Raw genomic sequence first — 20309 nt, forward strand, 5'->3', positions numbered from 1 at the left:
TTTGCTGTGAGTTTCTCAAGCCTGAGCTATGACTTGCCCATGATACACAGTATGTCCATGTTTGGGACTTCATCGAGTGACTGTAAGTGGGCCTGTCACCTTAAACCTCCCTTATCCCCCCACTCGCCCAATTTTGGAAGCTTGAGTAGGTTTGCCAACACTTGCCAATAAGGGGTATTTTCCCAACTCCCAGAAGCTTAGGCCTCACTAGGAATAGGGGGAACAGGGGTTCCTCCTGGGTCCTATGGCCTAGCAAACATACCCTTCATCTCCCCACCCCCTTGGGATGTACAGGGGCTATATAATCAGTCCCACTCCAGCCCACCACCCAGAGCTCACCAGATGCCTACAAAGCACATCCCCCTTTAAGACCCCCAGATGCAGCCCCCACAGCTGTCAATAGAGACGTCACCCTTTCCCCAGATTTCTACAATCTAGCCTCCTGGCTGCCAGAAGATTCTGAAGACACCCAGAGACCCCCAAACTCCCATAAAATCCCTAGGATACCCTCAGACCCTAAAGGCTGTTAATTCCGTCCTCAGAGTCACAAGATTGTCGGGGTTCAACAGGCCACTTCCCAGAGGCCTCAGACTGCAGAGTCCTCTGGGCCATCAGGAAACTCTGTCCTATAGACTCCACACCTCTCCCTTGACTCTAGACCCCTAATCCAGCTTCACCACTTACTTGCCTTTTTGTTTTTGTTGTTGTTGTTGTTGTTGTTTTTGAGATTGAGTCTCACTCTGTTGGCCAGGCTGAAAGGCAGTGGCACAATCTCAGCTCACTGCAACTTCCACCTCCTGGGTTCAAGCAATTCTCATGCCTCAGCCTCCAGAGTAGCTGGGAATACAGGCATGCCACCATGCCTGACTAATTTTTGTATTTGTAGTAGAGACAAGGATTTCACCATGTTGGCCAGGCTGGTCTTGAACTTCTGACCTCAGGTGATCCACCCACCTTGGCCTCCCAAAGTGCTGGGATTACAGTCGTGAGCCACTGTGCCTGGCCTTTCACCACTTGCTTTTGAGCAAAGCACCTTCCTTCTTCTAAGTCTCTGTCTTCTCTGAGGCAGTGGGTAATGGAAACACCCACCTTGTGGGTTTATTGTGAGGGTGACAATAGATGATCTGAGAGTGCCTGGCACCTGCCAAGCTGTGACGTGCGGTAGCTGGTTGTGGATCCCTACATTGCCTCCCATGGCTGGCCTGCCACTGCTGCCAGCTCACCGGGTCCAAGTCTGATCTCATCCGTACCCACCCCCACCTGCTCCAGGGCTCCCTGCCTCAAGCCGAGGTCCACAGTCATCCTAGACCCCTCCTCCCTCACCTCCTAGTCCAGCAGGTCCCCAAATCCTGTCAGCTTCTTCAGTGTCAGCTTCTTCAGGCCTGCATCCTGAAGGGCTCTCAGCTTAATCTGTAATCTTTATGCCCACTGCCACCGGCCCTCAATAGCCTCCAGAGCGTCTCCCTGCCTTCAGGGTGCCCTCTGCAATCCTGTCTCCAGAGGAGCCAAGGGTGCTTCCTAAATGCACACCTGAGCCCCTCCCTCCTCTGTTATTTGTGTGTGTGCATGTGTGTGTGGGGGGTGGGGCGAGGGGCGGCTGGTAGAATAAAGTGCAAGCCCCCTGCACCTCCCCAGATTCAAGTTATCTTCCCCTCTTGCCCTCCCACCCCCAACACCCGCTGGCACTTCCCTATCCCGACCCGCAGTTGTAGCCAACACATCACCTCCTCTGGGAATCCCCCCGCCCAGCCCCCGCCGCGGCCGCCGGGACCCAGGCGGGGCCAAGGGTGCGCTCTCCCTTACGGTGAGAAGTGCCCTCTGTGAGCCGGGCCCATGGCGCCCGAGCTCGTGAGGGCCTCCCCACTCGTCTGCGCCCCCGACTGGCCCACCGGCCTTGAGCCGGGTTGCAGGGCGAGGGGTTCCCTTCACCTCTGTCCGCTCCAGCCTCGGCGCCCCGGCTGCTCGGCGGACGTTTGTTGAATGAATGAACGAATCGGGAGCCCTGACAGACCCAGCAGAGGAGGCGGAATGGGTCCCGTGGCGGGGCGGCCCCGCAGCCGCTCCCACCCGCGCAGACTCCGGTGCGCCGCGTCTCCCGCGGGCAGAGAAGTAGCGGCAACTCCGCTCCCCCGGCCCGGCCGCCTCCTCCCCGCCGCCCTCCCCCGCCCCCGCCCCCTCGCTCCCTCCCGCTCTTTGTCTCCTGGGCTCCCGGCTTCCCCGCCACACGCCCCCCCGCCCCCCGACGCCCCTTCCCCGGGGACCCCCGCGGACCCCGGCCGACGCGACGCGGCGCGAATCGGCCCTGCCAGGCGAGGGCCCCGCGTCCGGCCAGGCCTGGCGGGCGGCGGGGGCGGGGAGAGAGGTGGCGCTCGCTCTTCGCTCTTCTCTCTCTCTCTGTCACACACACACACACGCGCACACGCACGCACACACACACGGAGCATCCTCCCGTCAGGTCTCCTAGTCCGGCCCCGCCCGCGCCTCCTGCTTCCAGCGAAACTGCTCCCTCTCCCCACATCCCCCGCCCTCCATTCACCCCCGGCTTCGGGACCCTTCCTGCCGACCTCACCCCCACCCCCGGGATGGAGCGGCTCGAGCCCGCCCGGAGCCCCCCGCGGCCGGGGTGACGGTCCCCCCACCCCTCTCCTGCCCGGCCCCCGCCTCGAGCACCATGGGCCTGAGGGGTTCCAGGGGCGCCAGACGCTGAAGATGACCGATGCCGGAGGTGAGGGGCCGGGCGCCCTAGGGTGGACCGGGAACTGGGGCTGGGGCCACTTGGGCCCGCGGTGGGACCCTGAGTGGGGTTGGGCAGGGCCAAGGGACAAGGGCCTTTCTTCCCCATCCCTAGGGGGACCGCACGGGGCTGGGGTGCCGGGCTGTCAGGGGAGGGGGCGGAGATAGGATTTATGGCCCTAATCCCCTCCCTCCCGCCCGACGCCCGGAGAAATTAATAAAAAGCTGGTGTGGGGGGAGGGGGAGAGGGTTTAACTCTTTCTTGCCCGGCGGGGAGTTGTGCTGATGGATTGGAGAGAAACTAGCCACCGGGCTCTGACGGGGGAGAAGGGCTCTGGGAGTGGAGTAGATGCCCTATCCCCAACCTCACCCCATCTCCAACAGTGCTTTGAGGGGGTCCCCGACTCCTGAGGACTACCCCAAGCCTGAAGCCGGTGGACGGCCGGCGATATGGGAAGGCGGGACCACCTCTCCGGCTCCACAACTGCCTCCCCGACCACCAGTCTCCTTTCCCATCCACCTCTTCCCGGCCTCTCCCAGTTGCACTTCTCTCTGTGGCTTTCTCCTCTTTAGGGGCCCTCTCCTCTCGCCTGCCCGAAGGGCTTCTCCCTTCTCTCCCACCCTCGGGCGTCACTCAGGGCGGCGGAATCCCTTATCCCCAGTGCCGCTCCCCCTGGCCCCACTCTTGGTGTGATCTCTTTCTTCTCAGCAGCCCTGTGGACTCTCCGCCAGTCTGTGTGTCTGTCTCTGCTTCTTCCTACTCCTCACTTCCTTCCGCTCCCGCTCCCTCCCCAGGAATTGTGCGCCCTTTCTTTCTTTCTCCTTCCCCTGAGTCCCAAGAGGCTGTGAGCTCACCTGCCTCCCTTTCTCTCAGAAAAGGGTCAAAGGTCATTGGTGCTCCTTCTCCGGGATTGGAAGCCTTGGGGGGAAGGGTATCCAGAGGAACCGGTTCATTCCCACCCCTGTGCAGTTACCTGGTTGAATGTGTGTGTGAGTGTGCGGGGTGTGTGTGAGCATGAGAGTGGGGGCGGGGTTTGGTGTCTAATTTTTCTAGGCTCAGTTTTGGAAGGAGAAGGTTGGGTGGGAGGGGTCTGGTGACCCCCGGGAGACAATGTAGGGAGAGTCCCCGCACACACCCCAGGAAGTTAGTTGTTGAAGGGAAGAAAAGAGAGCAGTTGTGCTGAATCAGGCTGGACCGAGAGTGACTTTGAGCAGGAAACCCCAATCCAGCCCAGAGGGTGCCTGAAAGAGGAGGCCTCCAGCCAGTAGAGGATCTCGACCCTGGACTGGGCTCTTGAATAAAGAACACAGGATCTTCATTCTCAGAGGCTGAGAGGAGACAACACTACTGCCCTCAGAGAGCCTCCATTCTGATGGGAGAGGCTGTTCCTGTCTTCAGAGTCCCTAGTCTGACGGGACTAGTCTGACCCTCTCTTCTCTGAGCACCCATCTGATTGGTGGGGGGGAGATAAGACCTATTTAAGGAATCAATGAAGTATGAAGAATTCCCCATTTCCCAGTAGTTGGAGAAGGGTGGATTTAGAAATTATGCAGACAAATGAGAGGGAAGGCTACCTAGGACAGCTTCCTGCAGGAGGTGGCAGCTGGGTCCTAGCCAGATAAGGCTTTGTGGGTTGAATGAGGAAATGTGGTTAATTCTTAGGGTCAGCCTCCCTTCCCATCTGGCCTGTCAGGACAGGAAGAAATGTTCTAGATCTTTGCTAGTAGCCCCTGGAGTTCAAGAATGGCAGGAGCGTTCTTGGAGGGTCTACTTCCCTGATGACCCCTTCCTACAGCTCATTTTCTGCTTTCAGCCCCAGGCATTTATGGAATCTGGAGGTGGTTTTGTTTTTTTTGTTTTTTTTGAGATGGAGCTTCGCTCTTGTTGCCCAGGCTGGAGTGCAATGGCACCATCTTGGCTCACTGCAACCTCCGCCTCCTGGCTTCATGCCATTCTCCAGCCTCAGTCTCCCTAGTAGCTGGGATTACAGGCATGTGCCACCACACCCGGCTACTTACTTATTTTTGGGATGAGGGTTTCACAATGTTGCCCAGGCTGGTCTAGAATTCCTGGGCTCAAGTGATCCTCCCACTTCAGCCTCCTGAGTAGCTAGGATTATAAGCATGCATCAGCTTTGCCTGGCTTTAGTTCTTCCTCTCATCTCCTGTTTCTCAGTTTTCACATCTGTAAAGTGGGGATATGTATCTGTAAAGTGGGGATATGAAAATTCCTGGGCCTGGCGCGGTGGCTCAAACCTGTAATCCCAGCACTTTGGGAGGCCAAGGCGGGCGGATCATGAGGTCAGGAGATCGAGACTATCCTGGCTAACATGGTGAAACCCTGTCTCTACTAAAATACAAAAAAATTAGCCAGGCATGGTGGTGGGCGCCTGTAGTCCCAGCTACTCGGGAGGCTGAGGCAGGAGAATGGCATGAACCCGTGAGGCAGAGCTTGCAGTAAGCCAAGATAGCACCACTACACCCCAGCCTGGGCGACAGAGCAAGACAATGTCTTAAAAAAAAAGAAAAAAAAAATTCCCAAGGCTGGCCACAGTAAAGGTAGATGATGTCTATGTAATAATGGAAAAGAAGAGTTGGAAAAGACCCCAGCAGGCGTGTGGCCTAGCCTTCCTACATCTGACACATGTATGATCTAGCTCAGTGTCTTGCCATTCTCCTGGGGACCTGAGTGTTAGACGTAATTGGAGGTCAAGTCTCAGCCATGCAGCGTCCCCTTGCCTTAAACCATCAGTGGCCCCTGAGCTTCCTCACTCTCCCCCGATTCAGTATTCCCTGACCAGTGGGCTCCCTAGGGCTACTGGAATCCTACATCTGCTTGAAAGTCTATTCAAATGGTTTCAGCTACATATATCCTTCCCTATCTGCCCTCCCTTCTTGCTTCCCACCAAAAAACCTTGAACCAAAAAAAAAAAAAAAAAAAGAAAAAAAAAAAGAAAACCCTACCCATTCACACTTCTTCCCAGAACATAGTTGCATCATAGAGGTTTGGCTGTCCATTGTGTGCTGTGTGTACTCCTCATACCCTCCTACATCTGTGAGTCTGTCAAGAACTGTGAGAACTATGTCTGGAACAGTGGCCCTGCTGATGGTGCCAGCTTCCTGAACAGCTCATGTTCAGAAAGGCAGGTGGTGAGGGCACCAGTGATGGGGGTGTAGGGAAGAGGGAGGCAGGATTGGAAAAGAGATGGAGAATTTATGGATGCAAAGATAGGTGGATGGACAGATGGCAGCAGATGTTGGGTGCATGGGAGCAGATGTTGGATGGTTGGATGGGTAGATAGATGGGTGAGTGAATGGATGATGAGTAAGCAAGTAGGTGGATGAGTGCATAGGTGGGTAGACGGATGGGAGAACCTGGGTCCTGGTCCTGATTTTGCCATTAACTTGCTATGTGATCTTGGGCCAGTCACTCCCCCTTCTGTTTCTTCATTTGTAACATGAGAGGATTGGATTTAATAATCTCCATGACTTCTCCCAGATTTGATTGGACAGTTGATGACTGAAAGCTTTTAGGGGATGCTAATGATGCGAAGGCCCAAGACAGTGAAGGGGAGAAGTTCAGTGACCCACGTGAAGGCACACAGCAAATCAGTGGACCAGGACACCAGGAACACAGGGCTCAGCTTGTGTCTGTGCCTTGGATTTACATCTGCCCCCACCCTCCTACTATACCTCCTGCCCCAGCGCCCATGATGTGGGTTATGATTCCAATGACTTCTCTTCCAGGGGCTAAAAGAAGGGTTCTAAGGTAAGGGGAGGAGCCAACAGGCCTGGAGCAGGTAGCCTTCGACATCTCTCCTGCCTCGGCCAGCCTGAATCTCTTACCCAGGCTCTCTTTTTCTTTCTCTCCCCTCTTGTCCTCCCCAGCTGTCTTGAGTCATGGCTTCTTCAAAGCTCCGAGAACCCGTGGATGAGGTTTTTGGTAAGTTCTGTGTGGCTCTATCTCTAGTCAATAGACACAGCCATAGAGTACTTCCTTCCTGGGCCACCAGGCATTGAGGGGGATAGGGCGCTTCTTTTTTAACTTCAGAGAGTGTGTGTGTGTGTGTGTGTGTGTGTGTGTGTGTGTGTGTGTGTGTGTGTGTGTGTGTGTGTGTATTGTGGCCTGACCCTTTGTCACCGCTATCTTAGTGGACACACCAGGTATAATAAGTGTCCCCATTTATTAAGTGCTTATCTTATGCCAGATACTAGGTTAAGCACCCCCATCTCACATGCAATGTATTCGTTAACCCTTACAATAATGCTTAGAAGTAAGCCCAGTTTACAGACCAGGAGTGTAGGGTACAGAGGGCTGAAGTCACTTGCTTTCAAGATCACATATCTAGTTAGTGGCAGGGCTGGGAATAGAACCCCAAACTGCCAGACTTCCTGCTCTTAGTGACTATCTTATACACCTGTAAACTCCAGCCCAAATGACACACGTTTTCCAAGTCACATAAATAAGTGCAAGGGACCTCACCCTGCTTGTATGTGTGCTGAAATCAAATGTATAACACACACAGCCTCAATACCCCCAGGCTGGCCCCCTCATGCTGGCCTGCACGCCCACGTCCTCAGTACACACTGGGGTGCATGCACACACCACGGTACCATCATTTACCCCCTGCAGTCTTCTCTTGTGTGGACTGGAGAAAGAGACCACCCCAGCTGGGCAGAGTTCCCAGCATGCACTGGGGCGGAAAGCCGGTTTCCCAGCGGGATTCGGGTGGAGGAGTCAGGAGGAGTCGTTGAGCAAAGGAACTTGGAGGAATAAGGGAGATGGGGAGAGTGGCCTGCTCCTCGAGGGGCTCTTATGCCAGAGGGTCCCCAGCTCCTCCCCTGCTTTCCTTCTCCCCATCTCTCCCTTCTTCCCTCTCTCCCCTGGCCATGCCAGGAACTGCTGCTTCCCATCCCAGTCTCCTCCAGCTCCCCTAGCCTTGAACTGCCTTCCTACTCAGGCCAGACTTAAGCCCAGGCCTGACAGAAATGAGCTCTCCCTTCCCTGGGCTTTTCTGCCCCTATTCCCCCACCTCCCTACCCTCTAACATGCAACCCCTGCCTGTTTTCCTCACTGCTGAGGTAGCTGGGTCCTCACTGCTTCCTGACCTGAAAGGCCATTAAATATTTATGAATTCCCACTGCCCAGGGCTGGGAGGAGGAGGAAGAGGGAGAGAGATGGGGGAGAAGGATAGGGAAGGAGGGTAGGAGCAGAGAAGAGGGAAGAGATAGAAGCTGGAGGGAGAGCCTCGTAGAGCAGAGGACCCAGGACAGGCTGGCCCCACCTTGCCTCAAAACCACCAAGCCCCTTAGGAGTCCCCTGGCTCCCCAGCCCCTCCAAGGTAAGATGGCCATGGTGCTGATATGGCCCAGAGTCAGGAGCAAGGGGCCCCTCTCCCTGTTTTGAGTTGGTTAGGCACCAGCTAGGTGCCAGAAGGGTAGAGGATGCCAGACCACTGGCCTGGGAGCCACTCTCCTTAACTCCCTCTGTCCCCTCGGCCAAACATGTCCTCCTATCCTACGTGAGCCTCAGTTTTCCCATCCATACAACGAGAGGTTAGACTCAAAATTCCTTCCCATCTCTGCTTCAGAGAGGGTGTTAATGCTTACTAACAGAGCTAGACCGCCTGTCTGTAACCCTGGTGGGCTCCTCACCAGCTTTCTGCCCTCGGGCAAATTAAGGTTGCCCTGGGAATTCCTGGAGTCCCTTCCTTGTAGGGCTGTGGGGAGGCTCCAATGAGCTAGTAATTGAGTAATTGTAAAGCACTTAGAACAGTGCCTAGCACAGTAAGAGCTCAATAAGGATTAGCTCTTATTTTTCTGTGGTTCAGCCTTCAATCCTTGCTGCTGCTTCCAGGCAGTGCCTGGAGATTCTGTCAGGGGCTGGGAACAGAGGGCTCCCTCCGCCAGTACAGCCCCAGGGACTGGAAACACCAGCAGGTTGCCCCCTGGACAACTGCAATCTCCTCTTGGAGGTGTCCACCCTCCCCCAGACCCTTCCTGTCCCCTTGCAGGCTGTGCTGGCCCCCTCGCTGCTCCCCAGATGCTCCAAGCCCAAGGCTGCACCATTCCCTCTCCTTAGAAAGCTCTTTTTATTCCTTCTACAACCTCAGCTCTTTATAGCAGACCTCAGTCTGGCTGCCACATTTAAGGTAGTAGCCTCCCAGTCTCCCCCTGTCTTTTCATTCGACAAATATTTATAGAGCTCCTAATATGCATCAGGCCCTGTCCTTGGCTCTGGGGAGACAGCAACAAACAAGCCAGACAAAATCGCTGTCCTCATGGAGCTCAAATTTTCCTGCAGGGGCAAGTAGGGGGACAGATGATCAAAGCACACATAAATAAACAAGGATCATACTAGATGGTGGGGAGTGCTGGGCAGAGGATTGAAATGTGGACGTGATGGGATGTGGGCATGGGCGTGGAGGTGACCTTCATCAGCACCCGTGTGTGTCTGGAGTCCATCTTTGCCAAAGCATGCACTGGTCCATGGAAGTGTGACTTTGCTTCAACACTTCCTGAGCACCTGCTCCTTGTCAGGAGCCGCACCAGGCTCTCACGATACACAGTGGACAGGGAAGGGTTTCACCCTCTGCAGGTTGCAGGCCAGCATGAGGAGACAGTCATTGGCGACCATATCCCGACCATATCGTGACCATATGGTAGTGTGGTGCGGCTGCCAGACGGTGCTGTGTCAGAGTTGATTAGCCAGACAGAGAAGGGCTGGAGAGAGATGGAGCACAGGGATGGAGGTGGGAAGCGAAGCAGGGGCAGGTACACATATAGGTATCAGTATAAGCAATTCAGTTGATTCCACAGACGCCATCACCAGCGAGCACCTGTTGAGCTCGTACTAAGCATAGCATTATGGCGAAGCACTGTATGTGGATTATTTTATCTGATGCTCACAACCACCCTATAAGGAAGATAGTGCTAGTATAATCCCATTTTACACATGAGAAAGCTAACACCTAAAAGGAAGTAACTTGCCCAGAGTCACCCAACTGGCAAGTGATAGAACTGGCTTCAGCCTGGCCATCTGGCTCCAAGGCCAGTGCTCTTAGCCATAGTCATATAAGAGGAGGAATCTGTGGGGAACACAGAAAGGGTGAGCTGGGCCCCTCAGGCCTTGAATAGATGGCTGAGTAGCATGGACTTTATATAGTTAGCTTTGGGACCCCTTCTGCGAGAGTTTCAAAAGCAGGAGAGTATGGGACATGGTCAGAAATATGCTTCAGGCCTGGCGTGGTGGCTCACACCTGTAATCTCAGCACTTTGGGGGGCCAAGGTGGGCAGATCACTTGAGGCCAGGAGTTCAGGACCAGCCTGGCCAATGTGGCGAAATCCCACCTCTACTTAAAATACAAAAGTTAGCCAGGCGTGGTGGCACACACCTGTAGTCCCAGCTACTCGGGAGGCTGAGTCAGGAAAATCGCTTGAGCCTGGGAGGTAGAGGTTGCAGTGAACTAAGATCATGACACTGCAGTCCAGCCTGGGTGACAGAGTGAGATTCTGTCAAAGGAAGAAGGGAAGGGGAGGGGAGGGGAGGGGAGGGAAAAAGAAATGTGCTTCAGAAAGTTTCTTCTAGTCACATGGAAGGTACAAGGAGGAGCCAGACCGGAGGCAGGGAGCGAAGGAGGGAGAGTCGTATGTTTTGGGGTGGCAGGGGGTGGCAGGTGGGGGCAATTTCCCCTCTACTCAGGTGAAGGCCTGAGCTAAGGCAGTTCAGTCCAGAGGGAGAGGAGAGCCCAGGTTCCATGGGTGTGAGGAGGCCAATCAACAGAACTTTTTTCTTTCATTAAAAGGGTGTGCTAAGCACCTACTGTGTGCCAGGCACTGTTCTCTGCCTGTGGTAGAGCAGTGAACAAAACAGAAACCTGTCCTCATGGAGCTGACATTCTAATGGGTGGAGAGAGACATTAAATGATACAAGCAAAATATATAGCATGCCAGAGAATGAGAAATGATATAGGAAAAAAAGGAGTGGGGTTTTGGAGTAGGGGGGCTATTATAAGTTGGGTGGTCACGGAAGGCCTCAGTGAGAGAAAGCATTTAAGTAAAGACTTGAAGGAAGTGAGGGAGAGAACCGTGCACAAATCTGTGGAAAGAGCCTTGCAGAAAAAGGGCAGAGGAGGTGCAAAGGCCCTGCAGTGCAGGCTGGCTTGTGTGAGGACGAGCCAGGTGGCCAGGGTGGCTGGAGTGGAGGGACAGGAGTAGTGCTCAGAGAGGCAAGGGAGCATAGGCTGACTCTGGAAGGCCACTGGGAGAACTTTGGCTCTTAATCTGCATGAGATAGAAGTCACTGGAGGGTTCTGAGCAGGGGAGTGATATAAACTGACATGTTTGATCAGGATCACTCTGGCTGCTGTGTTGAAAATAGACTGTAGATGGGAAAGGGAGGTGGAAGGAAGACCAGCTAGGAGGCTGTTTGTAATAATCCAGGCTAAAAGATGATGGCAGTTTAGACCCTCTGGTCTAAGAGACTGTGAGTTCTCCCTCTCACTTCCCTCCCTTTCCTCCTATCCTCTTCCCTCCTTTTTTTTCCTCTCCTCTCCCTTCCTCTGCTCTTCTCCCTTTCTCTTCATATATACACATATATAGGAGTATGTGTATACATTTGCACAAACAATAATTTATTATGGAAAATCTCACACAGATTCAAAATTAGAGATTACAGCAGAGTGTACTCTATCAAGCACTCAAGAACTCACCACCCAGCCTCAACAATACCTAGTCACAGCCAGTCTCGTTTCATATCTATTCCATCCACACCCTCCCCCTATTGCCCTGGATTATATGGAACCTAGTCCAAAACATCATATCCCTTCACCATAAATATTTCAATATGTCTAGCTATCTTTTGAAAGTAGAGCTAACAGGAATTGTGGATGAATCAGTTTGTAGGATGGTAGGGAAAGCAGTGAAGAATGACTCCAGGGGTTCAGCTGAGCAACTAGAAGCATGGAGCTACTGTTCACCAAGACTGGGAGGAGCAGCTCTGGGGCGTAGAGATCAGGAGGTTGCAGCACATGTAGGCTGAAGACCCCTGGTGGACATCAAAGTGGAGGTGTCAACTAGACAGTTAGACACATGAATTACCAACTGGGTCTGGGGCTGAGAGAGAAGGGTAGCTTAGGGCTGTCTGACTTGGGCGACTTGGGTGGACAAGGGGGCTTTTTACTGAGTCAAGGAAGAGAGGAGAAGCTGGTTTGAGGTTACATGATCGGTTCATTTTGATGAGTTGAGCTTGAGATGCCTTGGGCCTTTTGACATGGTAACTTCCCTGGCAGGTGCCTGAGTGCCCATGCTTGGAATTCAGGGGAGGGGGTCAAGGCTGGAAATAGAAATAGGTGGTAGTTAAGTCAGGAGAGCAACTGGGGTGGCTTAGGGGTTGTCTACAGACAGGAAAGAGGATCAGACAAGGCCAGGTGGGTATGGGTGACGGAATAGAGCCCCTGAGATCATGGTGGGTGGAGTAGGGAGGAAAGGTCTTGACCCATCTTGAAGCCTGGGAAGACTCTTTCTGTTTGGAGACCCCAGTGCCAAGCTCAGGACTCGTACAGCATGAGTGCTTCATTCCGAGGTACAGCACATGACAAGCGGAGCTATGAGCAATAAGGACTTTTATGCTGGACCCATTGGGTCTGCCTACTCTTCCTCCGTGTCCTTGTGCAAGACCTAGCACTGGGTCACAGACCCAGGGCAGGAGAGAAATTTCAGGGGACGATGGGACTTTTTCCTTCCTGCCACTGCCACTGGATTCTGGGGGTGTCTCTTTGCTCCACTCCAACTGCAAGCCCTCTAGATGCTCAGCAGTGCTATCTCTGAGTGAGACCCTGTCATGGCACAGCAAGTCAGTGTCCCCAGTAGGGCCAGTCTCTAGAACCAGACTAGGCAGGCTCAAATCCTGGACCATTGCTAGCTGGTGGCTTTAGTCAAGTGACTTAAGTTTTAGTTTGTTCAGCTGTAAAGTGTGCACAGTAACTGTCCCAACCCCACCAGGTTGAGTGAGAGATGATGTATGTACACTGTCTGATGTGTAGTAAGTGCTTCTTAAATGGTAGCCATTATTTCCATCGTCTCTCCAGCCTCATCACCCAACCTTTCTCTCCACAAAGCTACCCTCCAGCTGTCCCTGGAGGTACCACCCTTGTTTCCCTACTTCCTAGCATTGCATATACCTGTTTTTCCCACCTCATCTCTTACAAACTCCTACCCAGACCTTAAAACCCAGCTTTGGTGTTTCCTCCTCTGATGTATCCAAACAGGGCTGCCATTCCTCCGTGTCTACGTGAGGGTTCATCACACCGTGCTGTATTTTAGTGCTGGCATGTCTGCTTCCCCTGAACACTCACCCACTCCCACCTGAAACGGGGAGACACCCTGTTTTTCATCTGTCTGTACTCCCAGCACTCAAGAACACGGGTTGAATGCCTGGGGTGTGGGTGCAGGTGGCCCCTGAGGTGGGCCTCTGGGCTTGCCATCACCTCTCATGTGTCTGGTCTCTGCTCCCTTCCCCCGGTTCGCAGACCTGGACTTGGCTGTGCCAGAGACGGCCAGACTGGACAGCAGTTTACACAAGGCCCGGGCCCAACTATTGGCCAAGGGCCGGAGACACCGGCCGTCCCGCTCCAGGCTTCGAGACAGTGCCAGCTCCGCAGAGGATGGTGAAGGCTCCGACGGGCCCGGAGGCAAGGTTGGGGCGAGTTAGGAAAACACACATACACCCTCCCACCCCTCCCACTCCTCCCACCCCTGGATACTCTCCAAAGTGCTTTTCCAGGGAAACCACATCCCCAGACTTCTGACCTAGTAATGCTAACAAGTGTTAGCTGCAGTTCACTTCTGGCTCACTTAATCATTTGTAAAGAAGATATTATTAGCCCCATCTTACAGCTGAGGAAACTGAGGCCCTGCGAGGTCCAGTAGCAGTGTCACTGTAAGTGAAGGAGGGGGAATTCAGCCCCAGCCTATGTGACTCAAAGCTCCTGTTTCCCACCTCTCACTCTCCAGCCACCCCCCATGAGGAAACCCTCCCTCTAGGCCCCAGAAGGACCCTCAGGGCCCGCAGTTTACAGGGTGAAAGTCTCCCAGCTCCTTCGGGAAGGGAGGCGGAGGGTTCTCGGTTAGCGCCTGCCTCCTCGACCAGGTGACCGACGGCTGCGGGAGCCCCCTGCACCGGCTGCGCTCGCCTTTGCACTCAGGCCCGGGGTCCCCGGCCGGGGGCTCTTTCTGCCTGGATCCTCCGGGGTTGCGGCGCAGCCTGGACGAGGACGAGCCGCCGCCTTCGCCGCTCACGCGCTACCGGCCCCTGCACAACGCTACCTCGCACGAGGGCCTGGCCGCCGCCTCCTGCTCTCCGCCGCGCTCCGCGCCCTCCTCCGACAGCTCCCCCAGCTTCGTGCGCCGCCACCCGCGCGCAGAGCCGCACAGCGAAGGTGAGAGGCGGCCAGCGCTGCACCGCCTGCTGGTTGCTCCGGGGCGCAGCAGCCCTTCCGGTCCCGGCGCGCACCGCAGCCGCGGAAGGGGCAACTGGGCAGAGTGGCTGAGGGAGGTGGAGAGTGAACGCTGCGGCTCGCCCATTCTTTACCGAACGCATACTAAGTGCCAGACCCTGTGGGCTCTGGGACAGCCAGGTGAGCAAACACATGCAGCCTTTATCATCATAGTAGTTTAGTGGAGAAACAATCGAGTCAGGCCTGGCTGGTGGCTCACGCCTGTAATCCCAGCACCTTGGGAGGCTGAGATGGGAGGATCGCTTGAGCCCAGGAGTTCGAGACCAGCCTGGGCAACACAGCGAGACCGTCTCCAGAAAAAAATTACAAAATTAGCCCCGCGTGGTGTGCACCTGTAGAACCAGCTACTTGGGAGGCTGAGGTGGGAGGATAGCTTGAACCCGGGAGTTCTGAGCTGCAGTGAGCTATGATCACTCCTTGCCTCAAAAACAAAACAAAACAAAAACCCAATCAAATCATCCCCTAACTAAATGTCTAGCTACAAACTATAACAAGTGCTATTTGGGAAATGTGTGTGGCAGCATGGCAGGAGAGCATACACCAGGATGCCTGGCCTGTCTGGAAACATCCTGGAAATGACATTTGAGCCAAGATCGGAAGGCTGTTTAGATGGCCAGGACAGGCCGGGTGTGGTGGCTCACGCTTGTAATCCCAGCACTTTGGGAGGCCGAGGCTGGTGGATCACCTGAGGTCAGGAGTTTGAGATTGAGACCAGCCTGGACAACATGATGAAACCCTGTCTCAACTAAAAATACAAAAAATTAACTGGGCGTGGTGGCGAGCACCTGTAATCCCAGCTACTCAGGAGGCTGAGGCAGGAGAATTGCTTGATCCAGGAGGTGGAGATTACAGTGAGCCAAGATCACACCATTGCACTCCAGCCTGGGCAACAAGAGCAAAACTCCGTCTCAAAAAAAAAAAAAAAAAAAAAAAAAGTTGGCCAGGATAAAATTGAGTAGTAGTGGTTCCTACCTTTTTGGAACATTTTATAGCTTGTAAAAGGCTGTCATAAGCATCCTGTTAGGTCCCATGAAGTAGGTGGATGTTATTATCCCCATATTTAAAATGGAGGAAACTCAGAGAGATAAAGTGGCTTGTCCTAGGACACCCAGCTAGTGAAGGTCACCAGAGCCAGGCTGCCTAATTCCAAGTCAAGAGAATTTCTATCAGCACACACTGGCAGCCGAAGGAGGCAGGCAGGGCAGCAGACAGGCAATTTCCTTCCTTCTCTCCCTGGAAAGATGACAGCCATGACGCCAGTCCTCCCGAGCCCGCCAGCCCCACCATCGGCCTGGATAAGAAGACCCGCCGAAAGTTCCTGGACCTGGGGTGAGTGGAGGCAGGGCTAGATCACACGGTTTGGAGCTGCTGGGGTAAGGGGTAGCACAGTGGGCAGCGCTGCTCCACTTCCTGCTTCCTCCCCACAGGGTCACCCTGCGCCGAGCATCCACAGGCAAGAGCCGGAAGGAGAAAGGCAGCAACCGCCTGTCCATGGGCAGCAGGTGAGAAGTGCCCATGGCGGCCCACCCACAGCTCCTACCCCGGCCCCCTGTGTGCCCTGGTCCTCCCCTCTGTACCCACACCCATGCTGGACACTCTCTCTGCAGGGAGTCAGTGGAGGGGTCCGGCAGGTCAGGGGTCTCCCCGTTCCTGCCTTTTTCCTGGTTCACAGACAGCGGCAAGGGCTCAGCATCCTCGGGTAGCACCACCTCCCCTGCCTGCTCCCCTAAACACGAGGGCTTCAGCCCTAAGAAGTCAGCTTCCCAGGTAAGTCCATAGCTTACTTGTCCCCAAACTGGCCCCCAGTCTCAGGTGACATGAGGGCATACTTCACCCTGGCTCAGGCTGGGATTCAGACATTCCTGGAATCGATGTGTCCATCCATGGAGCCATGCAGTGATCCGTTACTTCATGCATTCTCTGAATTCATTCATTCACTCATCCACTCTTTCATATCCTGAGGAGTTCATTCCTTGATTCAGTCACTGGTTCATGCATTCAGCAAATCACTGAACACTGATTCCCTACTGTTCCCCCAGCTGGAGACTTCCTTCATTCCTGCTAACTCTTCTGCCCGGCTCAGTTCTAACCCCACTCCTGTGTGAGGAGCTGGGCCACCTGCTTGGTAGCGTGAGGCCTGGGGGATATAGAGAAGAACAGGACCCCAGCCTAGTGGTCTGAAAATTTACAACCCTATGTGATGTGAGACCGAGTAAAAGAAGCAATGATGAGCATCTGCTTATGTTCAGAGCGCCCTCTACAGTTTACAAAGCCCCAAACGTGTTTCTGCTTTACTCTCACAAAGGCTCAGTGAAGTGGGAAGGGAAGGCACGCTCATCTCCATTGTACAGATGATGAGCAAAGGAAGGCCCAGAGAGAAGGGGCTTGCCCACAGACTGGCACAGATGTAGGTGCCAAGCTCTAAGACCCCCAGCCCAGTATTTGTTCTATGGTTCTGTTTCTTATGTTCAGCTGGGCAGAGGAGAAAATCAGAAGCTGGGAATTTCGGGGGAGAAAGAATCCCTTCGAACCTGGAACTTCCTTCCTTCCTCCTTTTCTTTCTTCCTTCCCTTATGCTGGGCACTGGGACACCATGATGAACAAGATAAAACCCAGGCCCTCCTAGAGCTCACAGTCCAGTGAGGATAAAGACCTCTAATCAGGCACTTATTAGCTGGGGTACTAGAGCCTAAGCGGGAGGCACAGAGCAGAGATGCCTGACCCAGCCTGGGGGAATCCCGGTGGGCTGCCTGTAGGAAGTGACACCTTGCCTGAGACCGCCTCCATTCCTACTAACCTGGCTTGGTTCTAACCTCATGTGCTCCAGATGGCTGCCTGCTCTCCTGGAAGCTTTAGGTCCTGATGCCCGACATGAGTTATCATGTCCTGTGTGCGGGCCCAGCTCCTGGCTCATGCACAGGGGCACTGAGCAACTCCTGGTGCCTAGTCCAGGACTTCGGCTCCACCCAGATAGGGATGGTGGGTTGGGGGTGAACTCTCCTCAGTGGCATGCACCCTCTTCTGTCTAGGAATCCACCCTGAGTGATGACTCCACGCCCCCCAGCAGCAGCCCCAAGATTCCCAGTGGGCCCCGGCAGGAGGTCAAATGTTCTTACCCCTACCACACGCTGTCTCAGTCTTCAGATGAGGTGAGCAAGGCTGGCCCAGGGTACCCACAGAGTCCTGACCTCTGACTCTGCAAGGTGCTCAGGTCACAAGCCAAGCCTCCCCCTCACTGTCCTTGGTCTCTGCCCAGTTCCTGGATGAACCCCTCCCCCCTGTCCACCATTGGACCAGCCAGCAGGTGGGCCAGTGGCTGCAGAGCCTCAACCTGGAACAGTATGCTGCCGAGTTTGCTGCACGGCAGGTAGACGGGCCACAGCTGCTGCAGTTGGATGGAAGCAAACTAAAGGTGGGTCAGAGCGGAAGGGCCATGACCCAGCCCAGTTACTTGAGGTGACTTTCAAGGATTGGAAGTCCTTGTCCTGACCTTTGACCCTCAGCCCAGTCTCCTGGGCTGACCTTTTCACTCCATCTGTGGCCACTACCCTGACCTCTGACCTCTAGGCAAGGTCCTTGGTCTAATATTTTGTGTTGTAGCATGAATCCCTAGTTTGACTTGAAACTCTAGTCCATGACTTCAGTGTGACCTTCAAGCTCCAGTCCTGGTCTCCAGGCTGACCTTGCCCTCTAGGATGACCCTTGATGCATATGAGTTTCCTGGTGTCATGGGAAGCCATATGTCTCCCCCTGGTCAGCTTGGTCTGATTCTGTCTCAGAGGCTGGTGGTAATGGTGGGCAGAGGGAGGATGTAGGGAGGGGGTGGGTGGTCTCTGACCTCTAAGCTGGGAGGTTCCCAGCCTGTCTCCTGCTCTCTGCTGAATTGCTTGGGGGCAGGGATGGTGAAAAGAGCCCCCAGGAAGTCTCTGGAAGTGAGGAGGGTCCTTGGGCACTGACTAACTGTGTGACCTTTGGCAAGTGACTCCCCATCTCTGGGCCTCAGGAGGTTGGGCAGGGCCAGGCCAAGGCTGAAATCCTGAGTGGAGGTATGGTAGGGGAGGAGGAGGAAGCGCCTAATACCCTCAACCCTCATCTCTCCCAACCACACTCATTCCAAATTCTTGCTCTGGGGGTTCTGATCCACGGGCAGGTCACGGTGTAGGAGGCGGAGGCTCCATTCCAGGGAGGATTCGGAGCTCCAGAGTACACTTGGGGCAAAAGGAGCCTGGGCGTGGGGGGCCAGGACTGGGAAGGTTCTGGGACTCTCTCCCTCACCCTGGACTCCTCCCCAGAGCCTGGGGCTCAGCAACTCGCATGACCGGGCACTGGTGAAGCGCAAGTTGAAGGAGCTGGCAGCGGCGGCCGAGAAGGAGCGCAAGGCCCAGGAGAAGGCTGCACGGCAGCGGGAGAAGCTCCGGCGCCGAGAGCAGGAGGCCAAGAAGAGCTAGGGGAGGGTGCACAGGCGCTGGCGGCCGCTGGCTCAGCGGGCACAGGCCTCACCAGGGAGGCTGGGCCTGGGCGCCGCGCTTGGGCTAGCCTGGTCCCACGATCAAGGGCGGACATGCCCTCTCTTACCCTGTCACTTGGTCTAGACCCAGAGCCCCCAGAAAGGGAGACCCTAGGGAGAGGGCCTAGTAATAAATCCTATTTTGAGGACTTGTTTGGCACAGAATTCCTGGGGGAGGAGCAGATGAAGGGGAGAGGGCAGAGAGGCCAGGGCCGAGGCAAGTCTGGGAGCCTGGGTCAGGCTGTCCCACTGCCCTCAGGCCACCGTGCTGCTGGGGTAGAGGGGAGCTAGGAGGCCTGCCTGCCTGCTTGCCTGCCAGAGGCCCTGAGGCTGGGCCCCAGGGCTCAGAGCTGGGCTGGGCATTTCAGCAGAAGTAGGTGTGGGAGCTGCTCCTCTCCACTCTCCCAGGGGGCTGTGTGGTGGTAGAGCTCTGTCCTGCTCCCCTGAGAGGCCAGTGGCCGCTGCACCAAGTTGCACTCAGGGTAGACTCCCAGCCAAACTCCTCAACAGGAGAGCAGAGAAAGCAGCCTGGGGCGAGTGCGGTCTTTGCCAGGACTCAAGAGGGGAAGATGAACACCCCCTTCTCCCACTCCCCTCCTCTGTCCTGTGGGTTCCAGGGGGCGAGATGACATCCACACAGGTCTGCCTCTCAGGGCCCATTCAAAACCTGGTCTTTGACCCATTCTCCAAGCCAGGACTCCCTTCACTTTCTGCTGCTTCCTCAGAGGGCACCTGAGCCCTCTTTGGGAGCTGAGCAAACAGGAGCTGATAGGGACAGAGGACACCACTTCCACCAGCCAAAGCCTAGGAGCTGCTGACCTGGTCAGCTGTCACCCCAGCCAGGCAGAGGGGCAAAACCTGGGGGTCCCTGGCAGCTGCGAGATTGGAAAGGTTCCTCAGCACTCCATCTGCCCCAGGCATTGTCAGGGAATCAGTGGGCTCAGAACTGGCAGGCGGTGCAAGCTCTGCTTCGCTAGGCCACACTGAGGGCTGGGGCGAGCTCCCTGGATGGGGGTGGAGTCTACCAGCAGCCTCGGGACAGCATGTGTCCTTTTTAGGAAATGTCCTTGGAGGAAGTGTCCATGTGTGGCGCTGGTCAGCAGCTAGCCCCGCTTCCAGGACACTAGTCAGAGTTACCGATGGGGCCGGGGGGCTCCTGCTTGGAAACCCCTCCAGTTCCTCCCATCTGCCCAGAGCGACGGATGGCACCAATGCATGCTGGCTCCCTCATTCCTGCCCAGGGGCTGTGGCTTACAGCCAGCACCCTGTACCTGGGACTCAGTCCTTATCCCCCCTCTGCTATCTGTGCTGGGAGAGGGGCTTCGGAGGGAAACAGATATGAGGACACTGGCACCATCTGGGCCTGGTGGCAGGGCCATGGGAGGTTGGAATGCACCCACGTCCTTAAAGCCATCAGTAGCTACAGTGGGTGCCCACCTGCATGCGAAGGGGAGGCAGTTCTCAATTTATTTCAATAAACACTTATGATGTGCCAGTGACCAGAATTTCTGTCTGCTCCAGCTGTTGGGTTGGCCAGATTCTGCTGGGCCCTG

The 20309-nt window shown here is 55.2% G+C and overlaps 1 protein-coding gene across 4 annotated transcripts; it reads left to right on the plus strand.

The window, feature by feature from the left end:
* The first annotated feature begins 2073 nt into the window (after positions 1 to 2073).
* Positions 2074 to 20261, plus strand: SAMD14 (sterile alpha motif domain containing 14). Of its 4 annotated transcripts, none has more exons than XM_028836378.2 (10): positions 2074 to 2725; positions 6622 to 6676; positions 13263 to 13429; positions 13883 to 14369; positions 15491 to 15578; positions 15677 to 15751; positions 15857 to 16016; positions 17279 to 17398; positions 17506 to 17661; positions 18542 to 20261. In XM_028836378.2, exons 2-10 carry the CDS (start codon positions 6634 to 6636, stop codon positions 18695 to 18697), a joined length of 1452 nt encoding a protein of 483 aa, XP_028692211.2. In that variant the 5' UTR covers positions 2074 to 2725; positions 6622 to 6633; the 3' UTR covers positions 18698 to 20261. The 4 variants fall into 4 exon arrangements, with proteins under 4 accessions (XP_028692211.2, XP_014974809.2, XP_077827348.1 ...); XM_015119323.3 differs by having other exon boundaries at positions 13883 to 14171; XM_077971222.1 differs by lacking the exon at positions 6622 to 6676 and having other exon boundaries at positions 2089 to 2725.
* Positions 20262 to 20309: the final 48 nt, after the last annotated feature.

The sequence above is a fragment of the Macaca mulatta genome, chromosome 16 (assembly GCF_049350105.2).
Source record: "Macaca mulatta isolate MMU2019108-1 chromosome 16, T2T-MMU8v2.0, whole genome shotgun sequence".
In the NCBI taxonomy this organism is placed as follows: Eukaryota; Metazoa; Chordata; class Mammalia; order Primates; family Cercopithecidae; genus Macaca; species Macaca mulatta.